At 41.7% G+C, this 14,918-nt stretch overlaps 1 protein-coding gene across 2 annotated transcripts in view; it reads right to left on the bottom strand.

Moving 5' to 3' along the window:
- The window catches only part of CDH11 (cadherin 11), a 107,033-nt gene that overhangs the window by 17,864 nt on the left and 74,251 nt on the right, over nucleotides 1–14,918 (bottom strand). For both annotated transcript variants that reach the window (XM_083626584.1, XM_083626585.1), the window contains exons 4-9: nucleotides 14,423–14,717; nucleotides 13,532–13,651; nucleotides 10,609–10,776; nucleotides 5,966–6,153; nucleotides 4,118–4,371; nucleotides 1,405–1,541 (exon numbers count right to left, since the gene is read on the bottom strand). In XM_083626584.1, the coding sequence (XP_083482710.1) occupies nucleotides 1,405–1,541; nucleotides 4,118–4,371; nucleotides 5,966–6,153; nucleotides 10,609–10,776; nucleotides 13,532–13,651; nucleotides 14,423–14,717 (1,162 nt within the window). The remainder of the gene's footprint in view (nucleotides 1–1,404; nucleotides 1,542–4,117; nucleotides 4,372–5,965; nucleotides 6,154–10,608; nucleotides 10,777–13,531; nucleotides 13,652–14,422; nucleotides 14,718–14,918) is intronic.

The raw sequence follows: 14,918 nt of genomic DNA, 5'->3' as shown, positions 1-14,918 counted from the left end.
TTCGCTCGCATCCCAGGACAAAGTTCACAACCAAGAGCAGCTACTTCCGGGTTAGCGGAGCTCGTAACCCAAAGCGTGCATAACCAGAAGCGTTCGTAACCAGAGGTACCACTGTATTGACACTTGGTCGGGGTTTTCATCACCTCAGTGAAATTACGACTTCCCTTTGTTTATATGAGTGCGGAAATGGCATTGGTCAGAATCAACATAGTACAGGGGTCCCCCCATAAGGTGCCTGAGGGGAGGATTGACTATGACAAACCCAAGCGGAGGTTCGGTATCTGCCTTGTTGGAATCTGCACCCTGGTCCCCCAGTGAGACCTTGCTTGCTTGGCTTGCACCACGGCAAGGTTCAACACTGGCCAACTCGCATCATACAGGTTTGGAGCGATCCAAACCCAGTGGATCCATTCTATCAACATGAGCTTGTGGAATGATGAACTGATCCTGGAATCCAATGCCATGCCAACCCTTGCCCTGCCTGCTGCCGTCAATAAAGGTTTGGCCTGATTTGGTTGTACAGTCTGGCTCTCATGGGTCACATAATGCACCTGCCTGGGCAATCATGGATAAAGAAACTGGGTAACATTTCACTGAATTTCTCTAAGGGTGAGTTATCCAGCAGTTTCTTGTGGGTTAAGGCTCCCTGTTAGTACATTTTCTTTCTCCCCCATTAAGAACGCTCCTCCAAAGTTCATTTCTTGCCATAGGCACCAACTCCGATGGGCTGGAGCAGTTTCAGCCCCTCAAATATACAAGGGTACCTCAGGTTACATACGCTTCAGATTACATACGCTTCAGGTTACAGACTCCGCTAACCCAGAAATAGTGCTTCAGGTTAAGAACTTTGCTTCAGGATGAGAACAGAAATCGGGCTCCGGCGGCACTGCAGCAGCAGGAGGCCCCATTAGCTAAAGTGGTGCTTCAGGTTAAGAACAGTTTCAGGTTAAGTACGGACCTCCAGAATGAATTAAGTACTTAACCTGAGATACCACTGTATATTTTTAGGGGGCTGCCCCCCTTAATATTCAGAGGACATTGCACAACGCCACACATGCAACATCAGGATGTCGTACAATGTCGCATCACATTCCAATCCTCTTGAAAAGCTGGCACCTCTGTTTCTTTTTGCTTTGGTAGACTGGCTACAATTTTGCATTCTCCACAATGCACAGACCTAAGATGACCAACATGCACATACTACAAAATGGTGAGTAGTATCAAGAAAGAACTCTGCAGGAGTTGGGGGGAGGGGGAATCTCAGAACTTTTCTTAGAAAAGTCTTCCAATAAATTGGCTCAAAATTTACCTGAAATGTACCTCAAATTTTGCTCAAAATGGAGACTGTGGCATTTTAATATAATTTATACGGAAAGTATATATAACTGTCTGATGAATACTTACGGAGTTCATATGCAAACACTGAGATATTGTGCCAGGCCATATCTTCCCTATCCAGTTTCTTTGTGGTTGTAATTGAACCATCTTCTGCGCTGATACTGAAATATCTGTCGAGGTCAGTGTGACGATCAATTATATAACTAAAAGGGGATGCAAATGAAGTAATTAGAGAATTATTCAATTCATTTAGTGTCTCCTAGACAGTGTACCACATATTATTTTTTGGAAAAAATTGTTTGGAGGCACTCTGCTTAGCAAGATAAAAAAATAATTAACTACACTTAACTAAATCACCAGCATCAAAATGGATTTCCTTTCCTAATACCTACATGAGCACCATTGTTTCATATCAGTCTTTTAGCAGAAAGAAACACTTACAAGTGTAGAGCTATGCATTGCCAGAGATACAGGTGGCCTACTGGTGCATTCTGAATCATGTGATTACAATTGTGTGAAGCAGGAGGCATGTTACTTCAGGGATGCAACTGTTGGCTCCTCATCTACCACTAAAACACATTATGGCTCCTTTGCTACCATTTCCATAGGTTGAGGGAATGCCTGAATAATGGACCCTCCTCTATGTACATAAAGGTAAAGGTACCCCTGCCCGTACGGGCCAGTCTTGACAGACTCTAGGGTTGTGCGCTCATCTCACTCTAGAGGCCAGGAGCCAGCACTGTCCGCAGACACTTCCGGGTCACGTGGCCAGTGTGACGACGCTGCTCCGGCGAACTGGCACCAGAGCGGCACATGGAAACGCCATTTACCTTCCCGCTATAAAGCGGTACCTATTTATCTACTTGCACTTAAGGGTGCTTTCGAACTGCTAGGTGGGCAGGAGCTGGGACCGAACGACGGGAGGTCACCCCACCGCGGGGATTCGAACCGCTGACCATGCAATCGGCAAGTCCTAGGCGCTGAGGTTTTACCCACAGCGCCACCCGCGTCCCTCTATGTACATAGCCACCCCATATTATTTGGAATCTGTGCAATCAGGGTGCCACATTACAGTGGGAACCTACATGAATAAAGCAGATTCCTCTCTTCAAACCTTCACCCAGTATGTGGACAACATGATGATATGAACAGTGCCCCTGTTCCCCCATTTCATATGACGATGACCATGTGATTTAGAACACCCAAAGATTAGGATAGCAGAATTATTGGAGTGGAAGCATCAAATGCCTCTTCCATCCATTTGTTTGTTGTGTTCTATACAAACCCCATGTGGTGTTTAGCAACACTCAACCCCATGACATGACAAATGCTTTGGGTTCTCTTGTCACCTGCTCCACATCATTGTTTACCACTAGTAGAGTTGAGGAAATAAATGATGTGATGACATGACCTCATGGAGGTGTTATTTCATGTTTTAGCATTTGGGTGAGAGCTGGACAATGGGGTGTGCCATTTTCAGCAGAACCCCAACCCCAATAATGTGTGTTTCCATACTTAACTATATTGTGTGAAAAGTGAATATTTTCCTCAAAGGTGGAGATACTGGGTGGTATCCAATGCTAGTTCTACTTAAAATAGATCCATTTAAGTTAATTGACATGACTAACTTGAGTTTATTAATTTCAATGGGTCTACTCTGAATAGGACTTATTTGGATGCAACCCATTTTCCCCACATATGTTTTCAAATTTCCCATGAAGTCATTTTGGAAACAACCAGTGTCAGCTTAATTTACATCATTTTATGCTTCATGGTTTGCCAGTTTATTGAAACATTGCTAGTTCATTAACTGTACATTTATCTATACAGCCTCTTTATTAGCTAAGATAACTGTGTTAAGGTCTTGGGAAACTGTATGCACTCTGACTCCGTAGTCTTGGACATTGCAGTTGGCATCTGAACAAGTTGGATATAAAAAGCATAATAAAACTGAAACTTTTATGGAATCTGGCATCTCTTTTGAAACTGTTATTATAGCATAAAACAGATGTGCCCTTTATAGTTAACATTGGTACAATGTATGTAGTGTGATGTTATCGAAGGCTGCAATTGCCTGGCTTGTGATGCCATTATGATCAGATTGCAGATCTTGGCTGCATTGAGCACCACATCCCCGAGTTATTTTTCAAAGTATCCCCTGGGTAGGGGGTTACTTTCAAGTTGCAAGAATAAATAAAATTGGGGCACAGATTTTTCCTTTCTGGCCCAGATTCTTGTTGATCTGCATGGGGGGGACGGGACCAGAGAAAGCAAAGAGGAGAATAAAGGTAAAGGTACCCCTGCCCGTTCGGGCCAGTCTTGCCAGACTCTAGGGTTGTGCGCTCATCTCACTCTATAGGCCGGGAGCCAGCGCTGTCCACAGACACTTCCGGGTCACGTGGCCAGCGTGACAAGCTGCATCTGGCGAGCCAGTGCAGCACACGGAACGCCGTTTACCTTCCCGCTGGTAAGCGGTCCCTATTTATCTACTTGCACCCGGGGGTGCTTTCAAACTGCTAGGTTGGCAGGCGCTGGGACTGAGCGACGGGAGCGCACCCCGCTGCGGGAATTCGAACCACCGACCATGCGATCGGCAAGTCCTAGGCACTGAGGTTTTACCCACAGTGCCACCCGCGTCCCAAAGAGGAGAATAGGATGGCTTAACTCAAACAAGGCAATGGAAATATATACAACATGGCTTTACAGGTTTTTAAATTGCCATTTGAGGGATTTCCATAAGGGCATCACTGAAACCATCCTTCCCATTTCGCAAGCATACCTTATAAGGCTGTTTTTTGCATCAGGGTCTTTGGCATGAACCCTCCCAACTGGAGCACCAGGGCCCAAATTCTCTTCTACTTCCAGAATATAAGATGGTGCTAAAAATATTGGTGGCTCATCAGCATCCTCCACATTAATTTTCACGGTTACAGTATCCTTGAATGGTCCATTGCTGATGAACTTTGGGTCAATGTGTATATTGGCTGCCTCTACCTTCAAGCTGTAGGTCCTTTTGGTTTCATAATCAAGATGCTGAAAAAGACAGAAGCACAGCATATTAGAATCAGTGTTATGACTATTTTTACAGAAGTCAAGTGTGTGTGTGTGTGTGTGCGTGCGCACACACAGAGTCACAAACAAAAAGACTCCTATGCATGCACAGTTTTTCAGAATTTGCAAATCTGAGCTAAAAGGAATGAAGAAGCAAGGACCCATGATATTATAATATTGAATATGGATATTTGAAATAACCTATCAACATGAAAAGTTAATATATAAGGTAGAAAGGTTGAGGCTGGTGGCTCAAGGCTGACCAAGAGATTAACACCCCAGCATCTCCAGCATTCTTTACTTTGCTCTCTCTAAGGACAACAATTTTCCTTAATATAATTCATTTTAATGCTTTTTCATGAATATATGCAGTTTTGTAGAAGTTTTGCTTGGAAAACTGCACTGCAAAATTTGGAGAAGTGCAAATCTCCAAGGATGACTGTGTTTTGGTTTGCGTATTGTTTTGGAAAGCACAGACTACATCAAATTTCTCCCCATTCCTAGTTCTGATAGCCACTTGTTTCTGCCCAGGTTCTCACAGTGGCCAACCTGATGGCCACGAGAAGCCCACAAGCAGAGGTTGAGAGCAACAGCATGCTCCCCACTTGTGATTCTCAGCAACTGCTATTCAGAGGCATAATGCCTCTGACAGTGAAAATATAAGATGGTCACCCTTGCTTGTAGCCACTGATAGCCATATCCTCCATGAATTTGTCCATTCCTCTTTTAAAGCCATGCAAGTTGGTGGCCTCTTAGGACATCCTGAGAAGCAGTCAGCCCAAGTAAAGTATACTGTGAAACCAGTTTGCAGTGTTAGTGAAAAGTTTGTCATTAATGACACTGAGCATAGTTACTTTCATTTGGGATTTAGCATTATTAGATGTTCAGATTGATTTCAGCAGTGACATCAGCTGTACAATAAAAGAATTCATTTTTGAATTGCAAGCAGAAACCAGATAAGTGGCTTAGGCTGGTTGAATCTCTTGATGGGAATATAATGCCGTTCAGCCTAGGCTTCCTTTCTTTCCATCTCCCCCTTTCTTTCTCTCAGCACTGAATGCATTTGGAAGGAATATTGACAGCAGAAATTAAGTTTTCATCAGAAAAGCAGGCACAAAAAGAAATCTCTTGTAATTTTCACATTATCCGAAAATTCACACCGTACTGCCAACTTGAAAATGAATGCTTGATTATAACCAAAGCAATCCTATCATTTATTTCCAAGTTAATATGCAATATGCTTTGAAGAACGAATGGTGTTGATTTCTCAAGTGGAAGATCAGTAAAAGAAGAATGTACTTTCTTCACTTTAAAAAGATGTTAAGAAGCTTCTATGCATCAATGCTTTCTTCTCATAATCTCTTTCCTTCCATTCTGGCTCCAGGCATTAGCAGATAACAGTAAAATGGGATGCTGGAAGTTAATCATAGCTTCATAAACAAATTATCCAAAACTGCATTTGCTGTGATTTTCTTACCATGAGCAATAATCTATGGCTATTATAGTTTCTGCAAGGCATGGGAAGAAAATGAAGTATATTATCCATTAACAGGAATGAAAGGATCGCATTGCTTACCTTCTTAAGCTTCACAACCCCTTCCTGAGTCTCATAATCGGTTGTAATTTCAAACATCTCTATACCGTCTCCATCAATAATGTTGTAAGTTACTAAGCCATTTTCTCCAATATCTGGATCTTTGGCCTTCACTCTTCCAGCTTCCTCCCCTGGGATGGCTGCTTCTGATATTGACATCTGATAAACACCTAGGCAAATAGCATTTATTAATAAATGAGCCATTATTAGTTTCTTTACGTGCATTCTTTTCACTTGTTAATCTACATGTGCAAAAGGCAGCACAGAAAGTGCTAAAACTCAAGACATCTCAAAGTGCAGAAGTAGGCAATGTGCTGCCCTCCAATGGACTACCATATGCCACAGCCAGCATGGCTTATGGTCAGGGGTGATCAGAATCCCACAGCATCTGGAAATAACTTCTGTATGTTGAACATTTCTGTATAGACCTACTGACAGTCTACCTGCCACTACTCATTTTCCTCTGCAATGCACAGCTACATGAAAGTGTTGAGTGTACTTAAGAATGCAGTTTCACATCACATGGTTTGATGGTGAACTGGAAGTGCCCTCCATAACACATTCAACAATACTCCCAAATGCATAGGAGTTATTTGGCAGACCTTCAGGGCTTTCTTGGTAGACATGTCAAAACAGATCAAATCTAGTGCAATGCAACAACAATATTATAACCCACACCAACCCCAAACAGGCAGAGCATGATGACAACAACCTTAAAAACCTTTGGTGCTTCCCGAAAGGTGTTGTGATTTGGAGTACCCATTACCCACAAACCACATGTTCCATCTGACCTCCAACCTTCATTCTGGCCTTACGAGACCCCAAGGAGTAGGAATGTGTGCTTAGAAATGTCTGGCTTTTACACGATGGTTTACTCGTGAATCCCATTCCTGCACCTAAGGTGGGAGCGTATTTGCCGTCACCCGGCTCTCTCTAAAATGAGGCCTGATGACCAATAGGGAAATGGGGGGAGATTGGCTTTATAAGCCTTCTCCTCCCACATTGTCTTGTTCCTTGTGAGTTTGCAGCACCCTCCCTACTTCCCTCTCTCCTTATGGTGGTCATTTGTTGAATGAGGAGGCCTTAGGATCCCTCTATTTTTTTGTGGTGGGCACTGAGTACAGAAAGATAAGGAAGTGGAAGAGAAAATTGCAGGGAAAGTGAGACATTATTGGGTTAAGGGATCTACCAGTGTTTTACACCTGGCAGGGTTGGAGAGTTTCCTTTAGGCCTGGCATGTGTATTTTAGGCCTGGCATGTGTATGCTCAACAGCAGAGAATCAGTGGGCATGTTGGCTTCATACCCAAGGCTCACCAAGCAAGGATGGAATTAGTTCCTCCCCAACCTTTATTGGGGAGCCCCAACATGTGGCTCAAGCACATGCCCAGATGCATGGATAGATGCTTCCCTACCAGAGCTGGCTAAAACCTCTTTGAATCTGTCAGTTGGGTTAATGCTGGTTTGTAGTTCCTCCAACTTGTTGAGGAATATATATATATATGTATACACACACACACACACACACACACACACACATATATATATATATATATATATATATATATATATATATCCTTTATTCCAATGCTAGCTCATGAGTCTGTGAGTGTAGGGACAATGACAATTTTAAATCACTCACAATAATGACTTCATTGTCTGTGACCTGCTCAGCAGTTGCTATATTTATGTGCAGTGGATTAGCAGACCAACTGGAAGGTGTTATTTTATTCTCCTCTCAAAAAATAACTTCAGCTTGACCCTCGTCGTAAGGCTTAGCACAGATTGTCACCTGCCCCAGAGAGGAATTTAAAATGGAACCCATTTGCAGTGTTACTACCAGCGCTAATTTGCATTTGAAAAAAACACAGTGCATTTGAGCTATGCTTTACTTGCCTTCTTTGCTATTTTTTGCCACCATATTTTCAGACTTAAAAATTCAACACTAAGGTCTGGAGCTAATTTTTCTTAAAATTGGGATATAAAATCATCAATGTGCTTGCCATTTTATTGAGTTGCAAAGGCAAGAACGATGAGCCAAAGAGCTTACCGCCTAAATCCCTGCCCATTAATAAATACTCTCACTGCATTATTTACAGTAGGCAGACAACTATACCACATTATTTTCACCATGTGCTGAAACCTTTTCTGTTCCAGAAAACCTAGCTACGTATGCAAGTTTGGCATGTAATCTGATTTTAGTAGGCATCTATGTTTTCAAATTACTGATTTTGTTTTATATTTCAATTTTTAATGTTCTTGAAAAGAACCCCCCTCCCTGAGTTTTGCTTAGCCCTTATGAATATATTCAATTCCAATGAGGTATGCCTTCCAATTTGAGATGAAGATTAAGAAGCTAGCCCTTATTAAGGTTTGTTTATTTGTTTAGTTAGTTAAGTAAATTGTTGTCCTACCCCTCAGTACAAGTTCTGTCAGCACAGCTGACACAGCCAACAATATACCCTTGTCCTTGCTATCCTCATAACAACCCTGTGAGGTGAATTAGAATGAGAGAGAGATAGTGATTTTCCCAAGCTTCATGGCTGAGGGGGGATTTGAACCAACATCCCACTGGTTCTAATCTGGTACACTAACCACTACAGCACACTGCATTTCGAGAATTTATTTCCAACATTCCTGACAAGAGCCTGTAAACTACACCTCATTCACCTGTAAACCAATTATAAAAAATTACCTTCCAATTATGCATGTCTTAATCTCAGTCATGAGCACTATAAGACCATGCAGAATATATTGTGACACGAAGGCTGTAATTTATGCTGCAGGTGTTACTGCAGAAATCCAGAGAAAATTACTTTAAAAACAAATCACAGAACAACCTTCAACTCCCAGGGTGGTTTCAGAACATTTATTCACACCTTCTTTTTGTGTGCATTTCAAAGAAGGACAGGGCCCAAAAATTATGTTTGCACACTTCATTTTTGACATGCCATACTTTGAGCATAGATATTCACAATCAAAACCAACAACCTAACCCTCAAAAAACTTAAGAAATCAGGGCCTCCAAAAGTCAGATAATTCACAGAAAAACAGCTGATGTAATTGTTGTGCATCACTGGGACAGAAATGAAATCTAAACAGAGATTGCTTTTAAGAACAGTGTCCTTGTCAGTTTCACAGTGTGCACAAACTCATAAATATACAATCTGGAAGAAGTGAGATTCCATTTCTTTCATCCCTCTCTTGTTACAATGGATATTTTCCCCCTCTCAAGTATATTTTTATTGCTTTCATCCAGTGCAGTCTCAACTGTCTCATTTAACAGGTTTTTCCAGTGCTTTCCACAAAAGTCTTTGCCACATCCCATTGATCTCAGTGGGAGTATGTTTTTAAAACATCATTGTCCGGTATGTTTTGAAAGTGAGACACAAAACACAAAACCTCCCCCTGGGTTTTAATCTTGCCTTTGAGGGAGAAAAAAACAATTCACTGTGAGTCACTAGGAAGTGGTTTAATCCTTTTATGAATAAGCTTGCCTCCCCGCTTTTTAAAGAGGGTGTTTTGATAATGACTCCTAAACTCAATTTGATATAGATGTGTCTACATATTTAAGGGTGAGGCAGAGGAGCTCATGTGATACTCATAAATTCTGCCTAAGCTACCAGGCCAGATTCAAAGTATTAGCACTAACATACAAGCCCTAAACAGCTTGGTACCCAAGTGCTTAAAAGAGTGCTTTCCCCACTATCATGTATATTGGGCCCTGAGATCAGTCATGGAGGCCCAGTGGGTCTTCTCAGTGTTTGTTCCCTTGTAGAATGCCCTTCTTAGTGAGGTGTGTCAGTCTCACTCACCATTAACTTTTAGAACAGATGTCCTAAACCATTCCGGTTTACCCAGGGACATGATGGTTTAAAGTCATGTCCCTGGCAAACTGGAAATTATTAGTTTGAAAGCAGAGGATTTTTAAAAAATGAGTTTTAAACTGTTTTTAGAATGCCATTTTTTAATTGGTTTTGGATTGGTCTGCAATGATCCCAGAAACTCTTACCTAAATGTAGTCCCCATTAAGATCAATGAGATTTTACTTTTGATTAGACTTTCTAGGACTGCACTTAGGCAGGATGGCCAAAATACCCAGCTGACATTCCATGTGTGCTTTGATAGTAGATTGCTCAAAGATTTTCTGAATACCTAACCCACTGCATTATTCTTAAGAAGGCTTGCAACACCAACTTCACAGTCTGTGGACTATTGAATACTGCTTGCTATCAGCAACAGCAAGGGAAATATATCCCTAAATGGCTATTATCCATGGCGGCTATAAGGAACCTCCTAGTTCATAGGTAGTATGCCACCAAATACTAGTGACTTGTGTGTGTGTTTGTGTTTGTGTAGCAACAGTGGGGAAAAGGTATTGCTTGTGGGTTATCCAGAATCATCTCACTGAACATGAGAAACAGGGTGATGCTGGACTGCGCAGGCCAGGCATAGGCAAACTCCGGCCCTCCAGATGCTTGTGACTACAATTCCCAGCATCCCTAGCTAACAGGACCAGGGATGATGGGAATTGTAGTCCCAAACATCTGGAGGGCCGGAGTTTGCCTATGCCTGGCATAGGCCTTTGGTAAGATTCAACAGGGCTCTTCTGATGCTCTTTACTTACTCTGCGGGAACTTTGGCGGGTTGTCATTGACATCAGTAAGTGTAATTGTCACTTTGGTTGTCCCTGAGAGCCCTCCCATGTGTCCTCCCATGTCCTTTGCTTGTATGACAACATGATATTCTTCCTTTGCTTCTCTGTCCATGTTGGGAAGGGCAGTTCTAATAATACCTGCAGGTAAAAGACAGAAGGAGGTTTCAGAAAACATTCTTTAGACATCTACTCTACCTTAAGAACCATACATATTCAGATGCATCAGCACTGGTCCAGATTCCTCATAGCTAGCAACTGCCAACAAGGGGAGAATGAGCCCGACATGGGCTGGGTAATATTCACCTGTTCAGATCCTATCTGAACAGGAGATTTTGGTGAGAGCTTGTGACTGGTATGAATCCGCTAGATGAAATAGCGGAAGAACGTTGCCTAAGGAGAGTGAGGAAAATTCTCAGGGATGATTCATACCCTGGCCGTCACTTTCTTGATCTCCTGCTCTCAGGCAGAAGATATAGAAGCAAGATTAGTCGCACCAACAGGGTAAAGAGCAGCTTCTATCCGTGGACTGTTAGGCTGCTGAATGATAACAACAGGGCAACTGATTTTTGGTTTTGGTGGGTGTACGTCAGTAAACGAGGGGAATTAAGACTAAGAGAGCTGAGTGGGGGGTGCTCATGCAATCTCACTGTATACAAGTTGTACAAGTGGCAATAAAGTATTTCAATTTCTGTGCCAACGATTTCTCATTTCCCAGCTATTCTGCACCAGTTAATGAGAAAATAGATTGCATTCGAAGATTACAAAAGGGGAGAGAAAAAAATTCAGAGAAATTATGCTGGGTGGGTTACTATCAAGGTGGCCAAGAGGTGTATGTGACTGTCCTTTCTTTCATCCTACAAATCATCTCTCTAGAGGCCTGTACTCTCCCATGATCTAGACTTCCCTTTAAAATAAAACCAGTGACCGCACTGAACTCATGTACTCAGTAGCAAGCCTGCCTGGCTTATGATGCTTCAAATAAAGCTCAGGGGAAGACATTATCAGGTAATTTATCCCATGGGGATTTTTTGATATCAGGAAGAATAGGCATCTGGGAAAGCTGCAGCATGCTGGAGAAATGTTTAATGGGAGTACACACACACCCATAGCGACCTGAATATGATAAATCCAATCCAGTGCCCACAAAAATTATTTTTTAAAAAATTGACTGCCCTGAGAAAGAGGAAGAAAAAATGGAAGTTTCTTTTGTAAAGAAAGAAAACTTTTGAGAAACTGGAAGACATATATAAACAGCTCTAAACATGATACTAGGGAAGAACAATGATGAAGCCAGGATATGCTACCGGAATAATCCTGGTTAAATATAGACCCACTTTCTGTTCCTGTTCTAAATTTGAGTACAGACTTTATTATAGTACAGTTCTCCATTCAAGAAACATTAAGTACATCTTTAAAATTAAGGAAGTTTGTTAAGAATACATATTTAAAAGTGACTTTTCATGTAGATTTTTATTTAATTTATATATTCAGTATTTTAAGAAAGCAACTCCAAAGATAAATATGGAAATGGGATAGACAGAGGTGAAGACATGCAGAAGTGTTACGGACTAGGAAAAATACAGGTCTGCACATCCCAAGCATTTGGCAGGTTAAAATACATTGTTAATAGACGGCTTTTGCTTGGTGAATTGCGTGTTGCACAACCATTGTCTGGAGCCAGTCGGTGATATGAAATGTCAGACTGTATCTACAACTGAAAAGTAATGGTGCTGTCAAAGTTTGTAACTAGGTGGTTCAGAATATGAATGTGCCTCTCTCACAATGCTTGAATGTGTTACAAATCAAATGACATTTCCCCTCAGAGATTCTTCTACAGCTGTATAGCAAAATCAGACTGCAGATATTCAAAAATGTTTTTAGTTTAGATTTTTAGTCTAAGTCCAGGACACTAATTACTGCTCAGTCAGAACTAAGCAAATGCTCCCAATGGCAGATTTTAAGGCTCCTATAGACAGTAGATAAATTACAAAGATAAATCACATGGTCTTTGGTAATAGGAAGAAGTATTTTTTCCCCCATTGTTGGTACTTCATCCTTTCTTCTAAAGCAGCCTTCCCCAGCCTGGTGATCACTAGGTGTTTTTGACGCCCATCACATGTAGTCAGTGGTCAATGATTATGGAATCTGTGGTTGAAAGCTTCTCGGAATCTTACACTGAGTCAGGCCATTTGTCCATGTAGCTCAGTCTGGAAGCGACTCTCCAGGGCTTCAGACAGAGGACATTCAAAGTCCTGTCTGGAGGTGTTGTTTGTTGTTGTTCAGTCGTTTAGCCATGTCCGACTCTTCGTGACCCCATGGACCAGAGCACGCCAGGCACTCCTGTCTTCCACTGCCTCCCGCAGTTTGGTCAAACTCATGTTAGTAGCTGCGAGAACACTGTCCAACCATCTCGTCCTCTGTCGTCCCCTTCTCCTTGTGCCCTCCATCTTTCCCAACATCAGGGTCTTTACAGGGAGTCGTCTCTTCTCATGAGGTGGCCAAAGTATTAGAAGCTCAGCTTCAGGATCTGTCCTTCCAGTGAGCACTCAGGGCTGATTTCCTTAAGAATGGATAGGTTTGGTCTTCTTGCAGTCCATGGGACTCTCTGGAGGTACCAGGGGCTTAATCAGGGGCTTTCTACATGCAAAGCAGATGTGCTACCACTCTTCTATGCCATTATGTTGGTGCAGCTGTTAAAGGGTATCAGGACTTGCCACAGCAATATAAAGAATGATAGACATGCCCATTCTTTAAAAAAATGTATTAATATCTGGATTTTCATTTATGCTCAGGTCTGATCACCATATTTCCAGATTTGTAAAGATGCATTGCTCCGGTTACCCTGGGGAGTGCAGGAAGCACCTTTCTCTTGTAGCAAAAAAGAATTGCTCACCTGTCTGTGCTTCCACAGAAAAGTACGGCTGACCTTCAAGGATGCTGTAAACAAGTTTGGCACTATTTCCATAGGTGGGATCATCAGCATCTGAGGCAGTCACCTGAATAACAGATGTACCTGAAAACAGAAAGGTGTGGTGATACATTTCAGGATTTAAGTAAGCATGTTAAAAGCATGGAGAACATTTTCAAAATTCATTTTTATTTAAAAAACAAAACTAAATGATTGGGAGATTATGTACTAATTAAGCACTGGAAAACTCCAAATTCTCTAGATGATAATAATAATAATAATAATTTATTATTTGTACCCCACCCATCTGGCTGGGTTTCCCCAGCCACTCTGGGCGGCTTCCATAGAAACCAAAAATACACTAAAATGTATTTTACCTAAAGATGAGGTATTATTAGTGAACCACCACTGGTTACCCACCAGCTGTGCTAGGGATTATGGGAAATCTCTGTCCAATGAATTATTTGAATTACACTGTTCAGTAAATTATATTGAATCACCTTTTACCTCATTGGCAATTGCTTAATATTACTATTTGGGGTGTTTATTAGAGGCTCCCTCTCATAAAAACAACATTTCATGGTATCTGGCAATTATATGTATAGTAATTGCTGGATTGATTTCTCTTTGACATGAGGTGAAGAACCTAAGATGGGCAATTTCTGCTCCCATTGGTTCTTTCATCAGAATTCTCTGACATCCCTAGTCAAGACACAAGTTTACTCACGGATATGCTATTTGTGAAAAATAGGCATGAATGAAAATTTCATGTCCTAAGCGTAAACCATAATTGATGATCAGCTCAATACCGATTGTCCTAGAAATCCATTTGTCAGCCTGCGAACTAACTGTTATTTCATGTTTTCTGTTACGTACCTACATTAGACCTCTCTGGTACATTGGCATGGTAGTTTTCATGTAAAAATTCAGGGGGGTTGTCATTGATATCTTGAACTTTCACAATGAATTCTGAGGGTGGTTCCAGAGGTCGGTTGGTATTCCTGTCCACAGCTTGTGCCGTTAATGTGTACTGAGCTCTTTCTTCCCGATCCAGTGTCTTTGTTGCATGGATGTTCCCTGATTTGTCATCAATGACAAAAATGATTCCCGCTCCTTCACCTGAGAGAATGTATTTTATGTTCCCATCACCAGAATCGATGTCCGAATGAAGCTGCAAAATGCAAGATATACACACTTATTGTTTTCAAAGCCAAGAAAATGTTAAGTACATAAGAGCTTTGATGGATGAGGCTGAAAGCCTATGTAGTCCAGCATTCTGTTCTCAGAGTGAGCAACTAGATGCTTCTGGGAAGTCTGCAAGCAGGACAGGAGTGCAAATGCAGTTCCAGCAACTGGTATTCAGCTACATGTT

The sequence above is a fragment of the Podarcis filfolensis genome (assembly GCF_964270895.1).
Source record: "Podarcis filfolensis genome assembly, chromosome: 8".
Taxonomy (NCBI): domain Eukaryota; kingdom Metazoa; phylum Chordata; class Lepidosauria; order Squamata; family Lacertidae; genus Podarcis; species Podarcis filfolensis.
This window is presented reverse-complemented; position numbering and strand designations above follow the sequence as displayed.